This window comes from Taeniopygia guttata, chromosome 3, assembly GCF_048771995.1.
Source record: "Taeniopygia guttata chromosome 3, bTaeGut7.mat, whole genome shotgun sequence".
Classification (NCBI taxonomy): Eukaryota; Metazoa; Chordata; class Aves; order Passeriformes; family Estrildidae; genus Taeniopygia; species Taeniopygia guttata.
In genome coordinates this window covers 22602464-22622704 of record NC_133027.1, presented here as the reverse complement: position 1 = coordinate 22622704, position 20241 = coordinate 22602464, and the positions used below count along the sequence as shown (strand labels likewise).

Genomic DNA, 20241 nt, shown 5'->3' with positions numbered 1-20241 from the left:
TTTTTTTAATCAAATTTCTTGACTACTTGAAAAAAGGACTCATCGGAATACAAAGTCACTCAGTTAATGAGTTAATGACTGACATAATACACTAAACAAAATGATATGCTTGTTATAGAAAATACAAACTAAAAATCTAATCTTTGCATTTAGTGATTGATTCCAATAAAAATAAATATGATTTTTCACAGAGGAAATTGCTTGAGGAATCTCATAGTGAAGTTTGATATCTTCAGGAGGGAGTAAGAAATCATCAGAAATTGAAACAGTGCTAATGTCGTGACAAGGGAATTAGAGTCTACTGTTCTTTATCTAGAAATGTAACAGATCAGGGAGCTCTGATGTTTCTGGAATGGGACACTTGGCTTTCCTGCACAATAGTGTCAGCTGCCAAAGCACTTTCACCACCGTATTTATAGCAGAAATGGCCTGACCTTTTGCTCTGTTATTCATGGACTATGATAAAGCTATAGAATTCCCTCTCCTTTCTCATACTTTTCCTCATCAGATCTGTTTACCCCACAACATAACTCATATTTTAAAAGGGCATATTTTGCACTTACTCATGTCCAAGACACTCAGAATCATGTCTCTAGAATCTGCTTTTAAAACTCAAAGTGTGGAATAGAAAAATATATGCAAAAAAAGAAAAAAAAAAAAAAAAAAAGAGGAAAATTGCCCTGCAATTTGGAAATCGTGACTCTGAGAGTCTGCAGACTGTTTTTCTTCACATTCATTCAACATTCTCTGTCAATTATAATCCTATGGTTTAGCATATAAAGTGTCCTAAAAATATCCCGCAGTTTTCAAACTTCCCAAAAATAAAGGAATACTATCAATACCTGTTATATTTAATAGGTTTATGGTTACTGGGTTCCCAGCGATTTGATCCCACCACAGAATACTCAATGTAGTAGCCATATAAATCCTCTTCATGCTTTGGTTTATCCCATTGAACTACAACTGATGTTTTTGTATTCCTTGTGGCCACCACCTGACCAGGTGCAGATGGTAAAACTGAGAAAAAGAGATAAAACATATACATATTAGAAAAGACATAAAAATAAAACTAATTTGAACTAGATGAAACACTGTATAATTTGATCATATTTAATCACTACAGCTATAACTACTCCTACCATGTTAATCTTGTTATATGATAGGTATTTTAATATATTTCTTTAAGTCTGGGTATCTATACATATGTGTGTATACAATTTTTTTCTATTTTTTTTCTCAGACTGCTCTGTGAGGCTCCTTACCTATATGATTCTATACAGGTTTTATGATAGTCAATTATAGGAGCACATATTTTCAAATAGGAGTGTGGATAAAAGCATATAGAGATGAAAATGTGTGTGTCTACAAGCACATATTCTTGAGCTGCCACTATAGTGGGCTAGGGCTTAACTCAGTTACACAAATAAATTAATTTAGGGCCATTTTGGACCATCTGTCACTTCTTCATGGAGTTGTCAGATACGACTCAGGAGATAACACCTACAGTCCTCTGAAATAGCAAATTGAAAGCATGTGAAAAGGATGTCACTGTGGCCAGGTAAACTGAGCCTTCCATCAGAGCTCAGTAGGGTGCTGAGTATTATCCATCTCACCCCAAAACAGACAGTCTACAGCTGGGTGACATGGGGCAACTGGTGACAACATCAGCCAACTTATATTCTAGGCTCCAATTGCCACAGTCAGAGCAGAAGCATCTACTGCACATGTAGATAACAGACCTGTGTTTGGAAACACCCAAATTTAGATTTTAACCTCAAACTTGAATACTTCTTTACCACTCAGTTGCATCACTTTCAGTGTCATTTAGGATGGCCTAGAATACCCCAACCATTATTTAGTTTCAGCTCATGAGGTACCAATAATCACTGAGTAAGGATTGCCATCCCCATGAAGGTGTCCCAGTCACCCTTAAGAATATCAAATGACACTAAGTGCAGGCAACTAAAAGGAGTCAAGTGTTTCTGCTATACTTTAGCTCAGGTGGCAAACTCTGGTTCTTAAAATATTCCAGAAGTTTCTCTTTAAATGGTGCTTTATTTAAAGCCATGATTATGCAGAAGGTGTTGCGTTAACCCTGAAGGGATAACTTACTTTCTGTACTAAGTGCAATAAATACAGTGTTTTTCTTCTCTGCCTTGGGGAATGTTGAATGGTTTAAATAATTTATGTGCATTAATGAGACATCAAATCAAGAATATATGAAAGCAAAAGATGCTTTTCTTTGTCACGTAGTTACAGATCAAGCTGAAAGTATGGATTATATTTTTTAACCATGGCATATCAGATACTTTAAATATTTTTTATATTGCTAGAAAGCATACTAGTAAGATGTGCACTAATTGACAGTTATCAATACATCAAGCTATTATGTGTGACGTCTGTAAAACTGTAAAAACAAAACAAATATTTCAAAAACAAGATGAATAGCCGCTCCCTAAATTTTCATTTGTGTTTTTGAATGTGATCCCGAGATAAACACTTAATTTTCATTTGGAAAATCACCACTGAATATGTAGTTGTATCTTTCCCTGAAGTCTACTCATCTGTATGACAGACGAATAGTGCACTAGCAGTAATTTTCAGCTCAGAATACTAAGAAAGAAAGGAAAGGCTACCTTATCTAGCTGAAACTGTAGGGAATTAGGTACTATATAATTACCTGAGCCAGAAAATATAATTATCTAATTTAGTGATCAACCTATTTTTTGATGTCGCATTAATAGACCACTGAAGAGTGAATAGCTAAAAATAGTAATACTGAATATTGTTTTCAGTAGCAAGGCTTGTGTTCACTAGGAAAATTCAGGAAAGTGTCTAAAATTCAACATCTCTGTCTTTTTTAAATCCTTCACAGAACTGAACACAAAAAAGTCAACTACTAGTATTGTAGTTATACTAATCTAATGAGAGTTGTCTATTTCCAGTTTGTAAAATATCAATGGTTTTTAATATTAATGTCTTAAAATTAATACCTTACCAATAGTATCTTGTGGTTGAATAGGTTCTGTGATTTCAGATGGATCACTGATGCCATTTTTATTTGCTGACAACACTCGGAAAACATATGGTTTTCCTTCAGCAAGGTCAAAAACTGCATAGCGAGGAGATTTTACTGCAACCTGTGCATTGACTCTTTGCCAGCTTCCACTGCCAACCATGGACTACAAAAAACAACAAAAAAGCCATGAATAATTTCTGTGAACTGTCAAAACGTGAACATATTGCTGTATTGCATCCTGTCATGAATTTATTTAGGAGCTATGAGATAAGGATCACTCTCAAATGCCTGACTTAAACATATGCAAATTCTCATTGCTGGCGCATTCCATTATTCTACAAAAAGGTCTGAATAGCTCACTGTCTCCTTGCCTGTCTCGACTTCATGCACACTTATACATACAGCCAGCCTTCTTTTAGGGCTGTGACTGTCAACTGTGATTGGCCCCAAGGAATTCCTTTCATGTCCTGCAAAACTCACATGAGCACCCAAAGTTTTGGAGTCAAGCAAACAACCCCTAATCCAAATTCTGCAGAAAGGTGGGGAGGGAAATATTACTTTACTCACAACTTTATTTATTCTGTTGAGTAAGGTCATGTCTCCTAAAAGCATTCATCAAATGAAGTAATTACTTTTGTGTATTCTCAATGCAGCAGCTGAGCTTATCATCACCACAACTGCGCATGAAAAAGAGCCAGAAAATCAGTACTCTGAGAGAAATCTGCTGTCCATTAGATTTCCCACATAAACTGTTTATTCTAACCAAAAATTAGTCATGGAACTTTCAGAAATTTCAAAATTTTTAAAAACATATGTGCCTAATAAACAGCTTGAAGAAAATTTCCTTGGTACACAGAGAGGTGCATATAGGTTATATATTTATAAAATTTTGGAACAGAAATTCCAGGAACAAAATCTTATAGACTGTGAATCTCTTAGAGGAGGAACAGTGTTTCATGGGTGCTTGGAAATTTCCCTGTATATAATGACACCTACAGTAGACAAATAATAATAATGTAAACAGTTGGAGTCCATATAGCAAAATCTTTCTCATAGGTACTGAACCCACCTAGTGTTCTCAGCAGAAAAAAAAAAATATAATTTTCATAATTAAAAGCTGTAAAATATGAAATAAATATTATTTTGCCATAGATTTTGCTTCATACCATGAAAATCATTAATTTATTCTTTTCACAAAGAATCAGCATCACATTTTGTTCTGCAGTTTGACTTGATTTATCTGTTAAAAAAGTATTTCAAGAGAACATAGAAAACTCATTTCCATATTGTGTCTCTTGAAGGCTTTACAAATGCATTTTTATTCTTCAGGATTGAATCTTCTTTATTTGAAATAAAATAATTAGAAACTGTTGTAAATTAACAGATGACAGTGGAAAGCAAAAAGCAAACATTCACCTATGAACTGACTAAGATGTTCCTATACATCAGTTATTTATGCAAAAAGATTTTAAATTCAGGTATTAATTAGTGCAATGAACCTCTTTTGTCTAATTTTAGTCTTCATTCTTACTTTCCTTCAGTAAGTCTGGTGTTTAATTGAGACTTTTTTTCATCGTTGTCACTGCTTGTACTGTTTCTGGAGCTATAAAAATTTATTTGTATAAAACAAGCAGATGATGTATATTTTCCAATTCATTCTTAGAATGAAATTCAGCTAAACAAGTGTAGGTGTCTACTCAATGGAAATCTACTTCTGAGCTTTTTATCTGGGCTATTTCTGCATATTCTGGAACTAATAATGTGCTTCTATGACACGAACTGGTTCAAAATCCTTACATCTATATTCTTGAAATTTATAGATAAACAAAGACATATGTAAGTGGGAATATATGCAAGAAAGACATTATATCTTATTGCATAGAAATAAAAACTAGATATTTATTTGAATGAAAATTTTTATTACTTCTTTTGAATCCATAAGGCAGAGTGGGAGAAATGGTCATGCTTGCTGGAAAATTTAACCAGTGAGTGGTGTTCACTTTACATCGATTTCTTCAACATCCAGCAAGTATTGGATGATGAAGCGTGTAGAAATGGCCTATGGAATTCTTTTGAAGTGGAGGGGGTTTTTGTGTGTCTGAGAGGGAAAAGACAAGCTGGGGTCTGCAAAAAGAGGGGTGACATGAACAGGACAGCTGGGGAATGAACTGTGGCAGAAAGTGCAGAGTTTTAGATGTGTGAAGGAAAAATCTTGCATAGTAAGGGCCTGAGAAAAGGCTGCTACAATATTCATGGTGCAAATTGAACGTGTGGCAGTTTTATGAAGAGGTTTAGTATTTGTGCATTGGTAAGAGGGTGCATGTGCTAGAGGCATAATTCATAAAAACTAAGTATAGCTTGACCTGTGTTTTAGAGGTCAGGTATGAGGCCCATTTTACCTACTAGGAAAACTTTGTAACAAGTTGCTCTAATCCAATATAATTTGGAAACACGGGGCAGGGACAGATTTATCTAAATTTTATTTACTTATGTGGATGAAGAACAAACCTCTCCTACTGTGAGCACTGAAGTCTCCTTTCAATGCAAAGAGAAGAGGAAGGCAGCCATGAAGAGTACCAGGACCAGTGAACCTGAGACAGGCATCTGCCTCTTTGCTGACCTTACAGGGGATAAATTGGAAATGTCAGTGTACAGTAGATGCTGCAAAAAGTGAGGATCAAATTATGAGTTACTGTTTATTCCTTTATAAACAGTAACAGAACTAACAGAAACTTCCCTTTTTTATAAAGAGACTGAAAACTTACAATCATGCCTGTAGGACTGTGAAAACTATAGATGTTTCTTATCTTTTTCTTCTTTTTTTTTTTTTTTTTTTTTTTTTTTTTCCTGCTAAATGTTCCCATTTAGACAGCAGTAAGCAAATAGCATAGGGGAATCCTTTTCTCTGGGCCTTGAATTTCAATGCTCATTAAAACTTAAAGTAAGTTTGATTATCCATGTTTCTCTAATATCCCACTTCCAAATCCTGGAATGCCACGGAAAGTGTTAGTTTTATTGCTCATTCTGCAGTTCTGAAAATGGCTTGAGTGTAACTGCACACAGCAATGAAGCACCTTTCAAAAGAACACCACTACACAGTGAAATACCTTCTCAATGAAATATGTCAGTGGCTCCCTGCCACGGGGAACAGGTGGATCCCAGCTGAGTACAACATAAGTTTTGCTGATTTCTGAAGCATGTACATTGGTGGGAGGGCTTGGAATCTGAATATCCCCTGTAAGATTAATAAATGTAGCAAGTGTTAAACAGCAAATTAACTCCTGGGTCAGCATTCATGCTACAGCTCATCTTTCTGATTCAACTTTCCCACCCTGCACTGCAATGCTCAGCTATTAGGGGCTGTGATATCATCTGTACAGTTCACCTGATCACTTCAATTAAATTTTGATAAACAAAACTTCAGTATTAATAGCTAGTTACTTACTCTTTCAGTAAAGGTTAAATGTGCTCCCTGAAACTTTGCATTTGTCATACTTTTTTCTTTGATCACGTTTGAATTACTCCAATCTGCTAGTAAAAAGTCTACTCACTATATGCAAACATTTTTTGATCAAAGACAGAAGTTTAAAGAGTTATTATGAGAAATTAGAACTTTAAAAAATAGCTAGAAGGGAAGTACAATCAGAAAAGAAGCTTTAAAACAAAGAGGAAACTGGGTAAAGGAACAGAACATATTAGCCATATACCCTATAACATGATGGTATTATCAGCTGTATAGTCTGAAGCACTTCTAAAATCTAGGAATCGGAGACACAAAAATATGTCACCAACCCTCTGATGGCTCCACCACGTAGTGTGGCCTGATCAAATCACTCTCCCCACTCTTTGCAGAGTTACCAGCACTGTTAGAGACAACCTGCCTACCCTGGGCCGGGTAGGAAGACTTCAGCTCAGCCTTTCACAGCCATGCTCACTGACTGCAACTTGAGAAAAATTTGGTTCTGCTATCCAAGGAATTACAATGGGGTAAAACAGCATTAAATGGGAGAGTGACCTGTGATGGACATATGATGGACCTCTATACAGGCACAGCTACACAGCCCTGAAGAAGCTTTGACTTGGTAGTAGGTCAGAAATTGCAACTCAGCAGACACCCAAAAATGTTATCTTTATGGTTTGTGATAAAAAAAATCTTTGCTCTTTGAAGGTAAATTTTTCCACTTCTCAGGCTAAGAAAAGAGCATATATCCTCTAAATATTTGTCTTTAAAAAAGAGAAAAATATTTCAGTAATAATCTCTAAATCATGGCAGTGATATTTTAAATGATTATATATATCTGTTGAATGAACCAGACTCAAAATATACAGTGATATTATTTCATCATTTATACTTGCCAAATCAAAACCAAACTTTTTTTAAAGCAAACTGACATATCCAATGAAAATTGATTTCTCACAATGCTTTCTATATTTGATTTCCTGCGAATGTATTTTTTTCCTTCAGAAAGGCACATGAATCAGCTGAGTTTAAGAGGAAATTGATGACATATAATCAAGAAAATTACAATAATCCTTCACAGCATTAAGTAAAAAGGCTTCCAAGTGATTTCAGGTAACAAAATCTCAACATGTTTTCTTTCATTCTTGAAAAAACAAAAGCTCCCATATTTTGTAATGATATAACCTGGTGGTACAGAATCGTTGCCAGAATGGCTCATCAGCCTGCACTAAAAAGGAAAACCATTTGTGATCTGTGAGATTGTTCTTTCAGAAATAGACTTCAATCTCGAAAATGAAAGTAGTGATCTACATAAAGAGGGATATTTGAATATTCATCCTCTATTAAATATGCACATTCATGTGACAGAAATCCAAATATCATTATTTATGACTATTCCAGAGTGGCCATTTACTGGACCTGATCATTTTAAGGCAATCCTGAGAGCAGAATGATATATGAATCCAAACAGACAATTACAATCTGATATTGTGATGTGCCTCTGATCCTGTAATACCCAAATCAATTTATTTAGGTTACTATTACAAAAATGGAGAAACTTCCTCTGTCCAGTCCATGTACTGGGAAAGCCATTTAATGTCTGATTCTCCTTCAAACTACTTTTTTTTTTCTCAGGTGATTTTTCTTTTACTGTGTTATTTTTAGAGTTGCAACTTTACAACCTTTGTGAAAGAGAGCAGGCAGACTTTTTTTTTTTTTAATTTTTAGCCATTATAATTAATAATTTTAACAGTTTAAGTGTAAAGAAGGTCATTATTCAAGTATAAAAACCAAATAATTCCTTGGAGAAACAACCAAAACCAGAAAAAATTCAAACTTTATCTCAAAAGTTGTCAGGGATCTCTCCAAGTCTCCTGAGGAAAAACATTATTTAGTCTATAACCTTAACCTTAAGAATAACCTTGATTCAGGTCAATTCAACCTCAATATGTCCTCCTAAATTCAGGTAGACATATTAAAGAATTGAGATAGATTGTGTAAGTTTTTATGAGAATGGCAATGACTTGCTCAGATAGTCAAAATCAGTCTAAAAAAAACTATACTTAGCTTCCAGAAAGCTAGAAAGTGGGGAAATATGGGCAATCAAATGGACAATTAAATGTTCAGCCATTTCAGTCAGCTTAGCACTAGTAAAAGCAAAAGGGTGTGAAAATGTTGTCAACATATAAGAGGTTTGCTGTTGAGAGTGCGATGATCCCCATCCTTTAGACCTCACTGTTCACTTGTGTTCTCAACCTCACAAGTATGTGAGGTATTTATTTCCTAATGGATTTCTTTTCAAATTATGTTTCTAATTATGATGCAAAATTCCTGGAGTATAAGCAGATGGACTGAAATTGCAGAAATGCTACATACCTTCAAGGTCATCTTTACTGATCACAATCTTTCGCCCTTCATCCACATGAACAGCTGTTAATCAAAATATTCAATTAGTTTATCAAACTAGTTCAATATATTTACAAATCTTGCAAATTATTGCATGTCACGTGTTCAAAAGCCTGTATACCTCTGCTTCTATAATGTTGCTTTTAAATCTTTCCCCAGACAGAGTCAACTTGAAGTCTTATACTGGTTTTTAGTACTTTTGTAGGAAAACAGGACATGATAAGACAGTGCTATTCAAAGATGTGCTAAAAAGCAAGAGTCATACTTTCAGTAGATGGATTTGATTTTGAGGGAGATTAGTATTCAATTGTATCATGAACTGTACTTTTGTTATAAGAATTAATCACAAACCATACACACATATATGTAAAAAAAATTGCATGTTCAGCTAAGATTTCACAGGCAACATTGGGGCAGTGCTTTAAGGTATTCATAATTACTTTAATTCCCCTTTGACCAAAAGGAAGACATGAAACAGAAGGTGTGCAAGTACATGATATATGGAATCTGCACAGGGGTTTAGGACAAGGCTAAATCAACAAACTACTCCCCAGAGCAAGCTGACTTACTCTATTCATGGAGAAGCTCTCAAAACACTACTTTGCAGTCTGTAGTGAGATATTCAATCAAAGGAAGAAATAAACTCTTCTCCTTAAGTTAACTGGGAAAACAGAATCTTAAATCAAATAATTTTTTTAAAGAAGCCTTGAATAACCTACTTTGCGTTCTCTCCAGGTCAGCGGGGTCAAGTGCTGCAACTGGTTCCGAGGCTCGAGAAGGCCGGCTAATGCCGGCACTGTTCACTGCTCTCACACGGAATATGTAAGACCGCCCCTCTTGAAGACCAGTCACAGGATACTTGCAGACTTTTACAGGAGCATCATTGCACTGGACCCAGTTTTCCAGACCTACTTCACATCTTGGAATAACAGAAGACAGCATTTGTCAGCATCATCTCACAGTAAATATGCCCCATGCTATCCACACCAGGTCAGAACCACAGAAGTCACCTTCGCTAGGCTGAGGAGCTAAACCATACATCTCATTAATGAAAGTCACACACTTTATACACTGTTCTCTGGTCAGAGATCCAATTCCCACTCCATTCATGTTTTTTTCATAATGCAAAGGTCATTTGTCTTCCATGGTTTTTTGCCTTTTCAAATCTATCTGCTTCTCTTCTGTTTGGTTCTCTTCCTTGCCATGTAAAGAATAAATTATTCACTTTCATTTTTAATATTCATCTCCACAGAACATGATGAATTTGCAAGATTTACCTAATCATTTTCATCTCTTCTTTGTCATATTTTCAAGTAAAGTTCTTTGTGACTTTCCCTTCCAGAATGACTGGGCCACAGAGTATAGGAGTCATCAAGAAGCAGAGTGATGTCCTCATACTGACTGCTTTTTGTGTACATATATATTTTGTGTCTTACTACTATAAACTTTTGTGTGGAAGACTCTCTTTTGCCCTGACTGTACCAGAAAAAAGTTGTGTCATGATCAAAGGCTCCTTGGCATTGCAGTGATACAAGCAATGTGTCAAACAGCATATTTGACTAGATTATACACAATATAGGTGAAATACTACTATAATCTATGTACTGCATAAATTGGATATAGATGGCAGTCCCCAGGTCTCAAGTTAATTTCCTCACACTGACTACCATTCATAAACTTCTATTTTTTTAGTTTTTCCCAGACAGTTATCTTTGAATTAGACCAAATCACAGGGTAGCAAATAGCAGTGAGCTGCAAATGTTGCTTTTAAGTGCAGAGCAGAATACATTATGAAATCATTTCAGTAAGGCTTTGCTGACTGACAGTTTCAGATACTAAGGATAAGATGATCTGCTCCGGCTACAAGGAGCAAGCATTCACTTCAGTGGGAGAGCAAAACATACAAAACAGTGCTTGGATCCTCTGCTTGTCAGCTGTCTGCACTGATCTGAACCCCAGCAAAGTGCAAAGCTCACTGAAGGACAGAGGCCTGCCAGTCTGATGTAAACTGCCAGCTCCCAGGAGTCCAGGCCTTGAGCTCCTGTTGTACTACATTCAAGAAAGAAATAAAAAGATAATGTAATAACTCCTACATTTCAGCTTTTGCAGCAGAGAGATTAAAGAGACTAAATCTAATTCAAGATGCCCATGGATTCTAGCCTTTATAAATTAAATACTGTCAGGGCTCATTTTCTGATGTGCCCACATCCATACTATTGAACATTTTAAGTGTATGATAAAATGTGTCTGCCTGCAAATATTACTTGGAATGGCCTCCAGCCCCTGCTAATTCCCAGACTGTGCCCAGACTTTCCTGTGAAAGTACTAAATCATCTGGGCCAAAAGTTTTCCAGGGAACAATCTCATAATTTAACACAATGTGTGACTGAGTTCCAGTGCTAAGCATTCTGTAAAAATATATCCAAAGAACACCCACATTGAAAAGATATAATGGTATTTTTTTTCTCTTCAGTATATACATATTTCTGGCAATTAACAAAATTAAATACATGCTAATGTTTACATACTTGTCAACAAAATATCCAATAACAGGGCTCTCACTGGTTGTATTCGGTGGTTTCCAGGTAACAATAACATAGTCTCTGTTAGCATCATGGCATTTAACATCCATTGGTGCCCCTGGTGCTCCTGCGATCAATGCATCAGCATCTGGACCACAAATTAAAATGAATTGGTTTTGACCCCAACTCCTCTGATATACATCAAAAAGTCAAAGGGAATACTTTCAGTTCATTGTGCTACTTGTTTATATGAATTAGTACATCATGAAATTACATTTCATGATGTACTAATTCACTGCAATAATGATTCAAGACCATAATGTCTATATTTTTATACAGACAAACTGTTCAAGGATATTTTTGAGAACAGAAAAGCTTTTTAGGAACCAAACATGTGTTATTTTTTGTGAGAATTAAAAGCTTAACCCACCCATGTGGTTTTGATTCTCTGTCACACTGAAAGCTGTGACTCAGTGTGTTACCAATCAGACCAAGGTACTCAACAAAAACCATGCAGATCAGGAAAAAAAATCTGTTAAAAAATGAAAAATTTGCAAACTACTGGAACATTTATAATTCTATGTTTTATTTATAGTCCTAAATACCACCTTTTAGATACCCTTTGTGGCTTCATTTTGAGAGATATTGACTAATCTGGACCCACAACTCCTAATGAAATCTCTTAACAAATAAAGCTCTCTCCCTTCAAAGGGAGATTTCTATAACCAAAAAAAAAACAAAAAACAAAAAACAAAAAAAAAGAAAAAAAAAAAACAACCACCTTGTAGAGAGTCTAATCCCAATCAGTTGTGAAGTCGTTTGTGCTCAGTATCAGATCACAGCCTACATGAAAAAAGGCAATAGAATGGCCAACAGATAACACTAGAGACTCCAGAGGACAAAGCACAAGGCCAGGGTCCTGGGCATGCAAAGACATCAAATTTAGCATAAAATAGACAAAAGAGATGCCTAAAATTTACCCATCACTACAACAAAAACTTCTAAGAAATGTTTTGTATATGAATGGGTGTTTTTCACCCGAATAATGTCTTTCTTGGAATGTAATGTGGATAGAAATAGCTTTAGCAAATTGTTTCTAATGAGATCAGGATGCCAGAGTGGCTTGTTCAAGACATACTGCAAAGCTGATGAAGCCTTTGCACCAGTCCTGTGAGGAAGTTGGATTTCAAACCTCTGAAAAAGACATTCACTCCCTTTACCCCACACAAACTGTCTGGATGACACTCCCACAAGGTACATATGTTCCAATATGTTTCCAAGAAGAACAAGGTTTAAAATTAATGCAGCTACAGTGGCCTCAGTGGGGCTGTTCCAGTTTGCGCATATCAAGGATGTTGTCCAATGTATTAAATAGAGTGAAAGAACTGCTTAAGCAGAAATATTTTTATCTTTCAGTGAAAAAAATATAAAACTGAATACTAATTTCTACTCACAGGTACATGTAGAAGTTCATTTTTACCTCACTGAGAGCTGTGCATTGAAATGTGATGAAAAGTTCTGACCTTTATTCTGTTTTAATACATTTGCCTCCTTTTATCTATGTCTCTTGTGAAAATTGTATTTCTTCAGTCAGTTACTTTCTTACTTTGTTTCTTTCCTCTGGTTAATAACATGACTATGACTGGTATAGTGGTGGGAATATTTCTTTTGCTTTCTCTTGCATGTATCCCTAAGACTAGGCACAAGATACAAGAATGCCCAACAAGCCTCATTCCCAAAGTCCAATCTCTAAAGCCAAAACCTTTACATAAGTGAGAAATGATTGTATGCAAAGGTGTTTATTTCCTACCAGGAAAGGAGATGAACAAGAAAGAAAGAAGTTGTTTCTTCCTAAGCATGGTTGCTCTGGTTCTCCAAGAAACAAAATGTCCTCAGAAGCTTCCTCTTGAAGCTCCCCATTCATGTAAGGTGACTGGTTTTTCATACAGACTACTTTACACAAATCAAATTATTATGAAATTCCACAGGGCTAAATTTCTTTCATACATCAGTAATTACTTGGAATTTTTTCATAAAACTAAACTGTATAATGTTTTTTAATTTCTCCTCAAGAACCAGATTAAGAGTTTACCTCTTACAAACAGGTATGCACTGCATTCACTGATTCCACCTCTTGAAACCATGCGCAGGGTGTATAAACCTTCATCATCTTTGTTCAGATGAGTAAATGAAAGAGCTGCCTGGCCTTCTCCAAAATACAGCTTTGTCCACTTGGAGTCTGTTAGCAGCACATCTGCAAGAAAAGACCCATCAGACATGTTACTGTGGTGCTAGAATAACCTGCATCCTAGTGCAGCTGTCTGTTAACCAGGGACACAGACTAATATTTATGCCAGTTTTATTTGGAATGACAGTGCTTTGGATGGTATAAAAATGCTACAGAGAGTAAGTTGCATCTCTCTAAAATTATTCAATCAGTGAATTCTAAAGAATATGAGGTCTAGTAATACACAATACAGTATCAGCCACAAATTCCTATCACTATTCTTTTTAATACACTGAGAGACAAAAATGTCACATTTAGAAATATTGACATGAAAAGCTGCTATACCCTATAATGAATGCAGGGTGGGACCTGATGTCATTTTTAATAAATTTTGCTTCCTGTTGAGGTCAAATGTCAGTTTATTCAACTTTTTCTTCCAAATTTAAAAAAATATATTTCAGTTTAATCTGAAAACTGATATAAATATACATGAAACTTAAATCTTCAAGGCATGCCTGTTGAGCATTGAATTAAATTAAATTTAAACTTCTCAAAGGTGAGAAGTGGTGACCCAAGATTAATGCACATTAATCTGATTGCCCAGTGAAATCAGAACAAAAGAGTGAACAGGATGTTTTATGCTAGGCAAGGGTCTTTCTCATATCATCCTTTTAAATAACTGATTGGGTTATTTTTGATTTTTAACACCCTAAGGCAAATCATAGACAAATTTATTGTAATCAATGCAGCAGAACTGTATTTAAAAGGTCTGAATATCTCTGAATGTTTATTATTCTACTGCTTAAATAGATTTTGGAGCCAACACTCAAACATTTGCAAAGGAATCAGTGTTCTCACCTACCAGCTGAGTTTCATAAGTAGGTAGAAAACATGACACACGTTCCAATAATAAAGCATGTGGCAGACACACGCTACTAAATCTTACAGCAGTAAATTGCTTAATCAGCTAAGCATGTAGTAGTTTATGAGAAGAACACAAACCAAATTTAATCACATTCTTTCCCATCAGATACTTAGTCATGAGATCCTTACCTAGAAAACCTGAGTATCCCGCTTCTGCCATGCCACAATGGTACTCAGACTTTGTGTGGAGAGACATGTACTTTAAATTAAATCAGAAAATATCTTCAACTAGAAAATTTAAACAATGCATGAGCCCTGTGGAAAATCCTAAGCATAAAAAAATTGAGTAACCAGCATCTCTGAAAAGATGGTCACTTATTTAGACTCAAAGTTTCAGTGGATTGGTAGCCACCATAGTTTGAATATATAGAAATTGTAGGCAAGTCTGCGATTCTACTAAGGCCAGAATCACCCATTTCTTTATGTGTACCTGATAGCAGAAATTGAGGAGGCAGTTGTGTTTGGTAAGAGCAGAAAAACTTCTCTTCCCCCTACAAGGCCAAAGATCCACCAGAAATTAACAGAAGACTGCTTTTTTTTTTTTTTTAATGCGGTCTGGATGAATGACTTTGTAAACAAGACAATTAGAATGAAGTTTGGACATATTTGTAGAACAAGTATTCCTAAACATGCTGCCATAATAATATCACAATTACAATTTCTGACTATTCACAGTCTATTCACATGTTGTGATCTGTTATTTTTCCCAGAATTTACTTGCAGAAGACTAATCCTCAGAAGCAGTATGTCTCAAACTTCACATGCTGTTTATAATAGATAAGATAATTTTCCTAATACATGACTCTCATTAAAATTCATACAAAGAGTGGGGAACTACTACATACTGAAACTTATTTTCATCATGTATTTTTTGTTCTGCTGAGATTTTAGCTAGATTCCTCAGTCCATGATTTTTCCTTATGAAGTCAATTATATTATTCCAGATTACAGTATAAATGGCTGCAGAATGCTGGTTCATAAAGCTTTATAGTGTTTATATTACATTAGAGATCAATAACAGAAAATTCCTATTATCAGCTTGTCATGTCCACATTAGATATACATTCCTGAAGCATTATTTGGATTTTGTTCTTTCAGTATCTTGAATGGTTCTTTCAGTATCCTAAATTGTTCTAAGTGGGCCATGAATAATAGACATCATATTCATGTTTGTGAAATCCCAAATTAATTCAGAGGATTTAATTGAGTTGACTTATATGCCCCTAGGAGTCTACTAGATACCCTCAGTAAGGCTCACTAGTGTGAAGTTTACTTATGCTAGATAAACACATACTTCTCCTGTGTATAATTATTAGAAGTAAATCACACATATCTACCTCAGGGCTTTAGTTGCTCTTATTTGATTAACACAAACTGAAAAATTTTAGAAAGTGTACTGTTGGAGTGCCTGAAATAGAAGCCTCTCTGAGTCCCTCAGAGAGAGAAAGGAATGCAGGGATTGAATGGGAACCTTTAGAGAAATTTAAATATATTATGCCACACAGCCATGAAGTAGGAGTATAAGTTTTAGTTTTAAGTAAGCAGAAATATATCTTAAGTGCCTTAAGAGACTGTGTTAGCTAGTAAGAAGTCCTAAAGCCTAGTTTAAAGTTCAGTAGTGTTGCCTTTCACAAAATTAACTTAGCTCCAGACATAACAAAAACATAGCAGCACATTGCTTGCATTTCTAGATAGAACAGATAGAACGTTTGCGTGAACAGATAGAACTATATGCATAGATTTTGTGTAAGAACTGACACTACTTTTGCGCATTAGAATTAAGCTCAGATAGGTGTAGGAAGAAGGCCTTAGAATTGTGTTTTTAGCTGATGATTTATGAAGAAAATCCCCCTGTACTGGGATGCAAAGGAGGTGGTAATAACTTCTGCTAGCTGCTTCTGCTGCTTCTGCTGCTTCTGCTTGGAAGATCGGGACTCTATGCCAGAAAGCTTTTAGCATGGACTAATACTCTCAACTCTATGCCTTTGAGATTGATGTATTCATGCAATAAACAGCTTTACAACAACCAGCAACTGTTCCTGTCTCTTCGAAGTCCCAAGACCCACTCATTTTTCAAAAGAGTACAGTCTTAATGCAAGAGTAGAATTAAATATTACCTCATGATGTTGGACAAGTTATTAACTTCTCATTGCTAATATTTTTGCATTGCCTCCAGCTCTCAAGGGACTCAACACAGGGAATTGTAGCACATAACATGGGTTCATAGTGCATGAATTCCTGCTGTGTTTGGGAAAACGTTCTTCCAGTTAATGTACGTGTGCCTTGGAAATATTGTGATCCGTGTACTTGTAATGAAGGAAAAATCTAAGCTTTTTTGTAACATCCTATTTCACGTCACATAAGTAGAATAATGAGATAAACACCTATCTGCCTCCCTAGAAAAAGTCTAGTGTTTTAAAACAGACCAAGTTTTCATCTCAGGTTTTCACAAGACTTATTAAGTTAAATAAGGGGAGAAAAAAAGAGCATAGTATTGTTATATATCAAGAAGGAATTATCTCGTCATTATGAAAGAGCAAAGAGAAAGGGTCATAAGCTTTAGTTCATAGTGCAAGAAAATGTCATGTCCTATGAAAAGTGGAACAATACTGTGCATTCCTTGAAAATTAGGTTTCAAATTTAGAATTTGAGAGATTTGGCACCTTGAGAAACTGTGCCCAGTAAGAGACAAGGTAAAGGTACTCTTGAAGATGATGGTTCATCTGAGGGTGAAGTGAGAGATTATTTTTAGTTATTAAAAATCCCAAAGCATATAGCAAAATTCCTGTATGCTTCAGTGGGAACAGAATCTGAATTAAAGGATCAGCCTTAGATTTTAGGTTATTCATCAAACAGAAAAAGGCATTTTTATTATCTCATATTTTTTACTTTGGTGATATCTAATAGCTCATCACAAGGAAGTAACCACAATGATAGAAAAATAGGAATGAAAAATTAAGTAGTAGTTTGTTCCCTGAAGAATCTCTATGTAAAAGTATGATGTACATGAAACAAAAGGCATAACAAGCAGTAACAAAACAATTATTTTTCTGATTTTTGTAATCTTGAATTTTCTTGACTGCCTTCTCAATCTTACTGTCATTTCTTAGTTTATTCTTCACATTTTGTCCACTATAGAAATTTCTGCCAATTTTTTGGGGATGAGTCCTAACATCAGTCTTGGAAGTCCACCATTCTCAAATGTGGTCCCCTTGGGGAAAGGTCCAACCATTGAAAAGTAACCAAGGCTTTCCTTAAATCTCAAGTAGAGTAATTACTTTAGAATCCTACACAGATTGTGGTTGGTGAAAACTGGTGGGATAAATATCTACAACAGGCTGCTATCCTAAGCTCTAAGTAGCTAGTTTTATGTTTCAAAACTCTTCTTTGCTGCAGTAAAAAACACTACTCATGTAAGGTTTGTGTATCATTCACCCCAGTATATGATAAGTTTAGTGATGTTATTCTGAGTGCTTCATGGTAAAACTGCTGCACCTGGCATAACATAGGTTTTCACAGACAAAAGAGGCAAGACAAGAAACCTATGATCACGGCACATAAACAGCAGAGCAAACATATATGTATCAGGCCTGGCTTCTATAAATATTGCCTAACTACACATTGATGTGATTTTAATATAAAATTCACAATTAATGCTGGAGCAAGATTAAAGTAGAGAGCCATACCTCAGTACTTCAAACTTTAATTTACTGCCCTGTGAGTACCCTTCAGCTCAGTGGTCACAGTATTCAACTATGAGTCATTGTGAAATCTTAAGAACTGGCTTTGGATCTCTTCCAAGTAAATGTTATTACTATTGTACTATCACAATATGAAGTTACCTTCTGCTGCTGTTAATGTGTGCTCAAGAAAATGCTGACCAAGTCACTTAATTGAGAGTGCAGGACTATAAATTCTAACTAGAGATATTTCTTTTTCTCTATTCCAAATTTAATTCTGAGAATATGATGCTCTAAACCTGACCTGTATCCTCAATGTCTCCTCCAGCATTTTCCTGGTAGATTCTATTCAATGTGATAACTTACCATCTCTATACCACTCAGCACGAGGTCGTAGTCTTTTCAACTCTGGAGTGATCAACATAGAACACTTCAAGGTCAGTGTTTCCCCTTCAGTTGCAAAAGTGACTCCAAACTTCTCCAGAAACTGGACATCAATGTGGGTGAAGCAAATGTCATATGACAGGGGCACTATGCATGAGAAAATGAAAGCATTCTTGAGTACAAGTAAATTGTATGTGGCACAGATTAGTGTCTGATCTGAGCAGGTGATGGAATTTTCTGTTATATTGTATGCTGATCTAGAAATTCAACTGGGAAAGCAAGAGCATCAGGACAGCTCCTACTGTAACTCAGTGCTTAGAAATCAAAGTCAGAAGAAGTAAGTTGTATCCAGTTTTCTTGTCTGTAAGACATTGCCCAGACAAGAGGAGATAAATTATCTAAGCAAATAGAAAAAAAAGGCTTACAGTGGAAGGGCATTATTGCAGCTGGGTGAGGCTCTTCATCCTCTCTGAACCCTATGAATAAACATACAAGAAACATTCAATGACATGAATTATTATATTTATTTATTATTTTAAATATGAAGTAGGCCTTACTTCGCACAATCACAGCACAATTAGTTGATGCCTGACCGTGGACGTTTGTTGCAACTGCTGAATAGGTTGCAGAATCATCAAAGTCAGCTCTGAAAAGGGGAAGGAGAAAAACAGATGTCTCTTTATGCAAATTAAAATTCTTTTAATGATTGATATTACAAGCCAAACTATGTCAACCATAAGGAAAGTGAATAAAGCTCTTTACTAGTAGGAAAGTGTAGAAAGCTCTTTGCTGCCTACACAGTGCAAGACATCCATGAAAGATAATCAAAAAGTTGCTACTGTTTTTAATGGCAGTTTTATCACAGCTTAGTGTGCAGGCTTCATTAACTTGAGCAAACTGGAAATGACCTTTAGGGAATGATCAAAAGAAGATAGCTGGACAATGCCAGTCTGGCTATTCCCTTTCTGTATGTTACCTTCTTTAATCCATCTTGCTTTTCTGCCATATTTTAAAAGAGAGACATAGAATAAAATTACATGTCATTCTTGCTAAAATTGTGCCTTCTATGGGTATTCCCAGCTGGCAGACACTGGTATTTTTTGCCTCTCTAATATCTCAATCCAGGAAAATGATAAAAAATCAGGAACACTGATCAAAATTGTTTAGGTGAATACATAGCTTGGTTTGTTATATTTTTTAGTGAGAAAAGTATTCATTATGCAAGGACAGTATAAACAAATATAAAGCAAAAAATAGTTACTTGGCGCAGAACACTGTTAATTGTCTCACTTAATGCATCCTTCCTTGAAGTTCCATGAACACATATAAGATATAGCTACAAATCTTGATGTGCCAGTCCTTATTTAAAATTGAGTCCATCAGGAACAGTGTATTTAGTATTAAATTTAATGGAGGCCACCCAAAAATTTTCAGTTATAAGATACAATATTGTGAATGCATCCATTTAATTTCCTCTCAAAAGAACAAATTTGTGGCTTATTGGTTACTGCCAAGTGATGAAACTCTGATTGCACTTGTCCTCTAAGAGGTCATATATCCCAGATGTGGGAGAAAGAATATGTAAGGGTGTTTTATGGAAATTGCATAACAGGATGCCA

At 35.5% G+C, this 20241-nt stretch overlaps 1 protein-coding gene across 6 annotated transcripts in view; it reads right to left on the bottom strand.

The window, feature by feature from the left end:
* Positions 1–20241, bottom strand: part of MYOM2 (myomesin 2) — a 73390-nt gene that overhangs the window by 33531 nt on the left and 19618 nt on the right. For 5 of the 6 annotated variants that reach the window (XM_030267322.4, XM_072926432.1, XM_072926436.1 and 2 more), the window contains exons 8-17: positions 19180–19268; positions 19048–19098; positions 18605–18769; positions 13500–13661; positions 11414–11555; positions 9605–9804; positions 8856–8909; positions 6127–6254; positions 2999–3182; positions 843–1017 (exon numbers count right to left, since the gene is read on the bottom strand). In XM_030267322.4, the coding sequence (XP_030123182.1) occupies positions 843–1017; positions 2999–3182; positions 6127–6254; positions 8856–8909; positions 9605–9804; positions 11414–11555; positions 13500–13661; positions 18605–18769; positions 19048–19098; positions 19180–19268 (1350 nt within the window). The remainder of the gene's footprint in view (positions 1–842; positions 1018–2998; positions 3183–6126; positions 6255–8855; positions 8910–9604; positions 9805–11413; positions 11556–13499; positions 13662–18604; positions 18770–19047; positions 19099–19179; positions 19269–20241) is intronic. The other variant, XM_072926435.1, reaches the window with a different exon arrangement.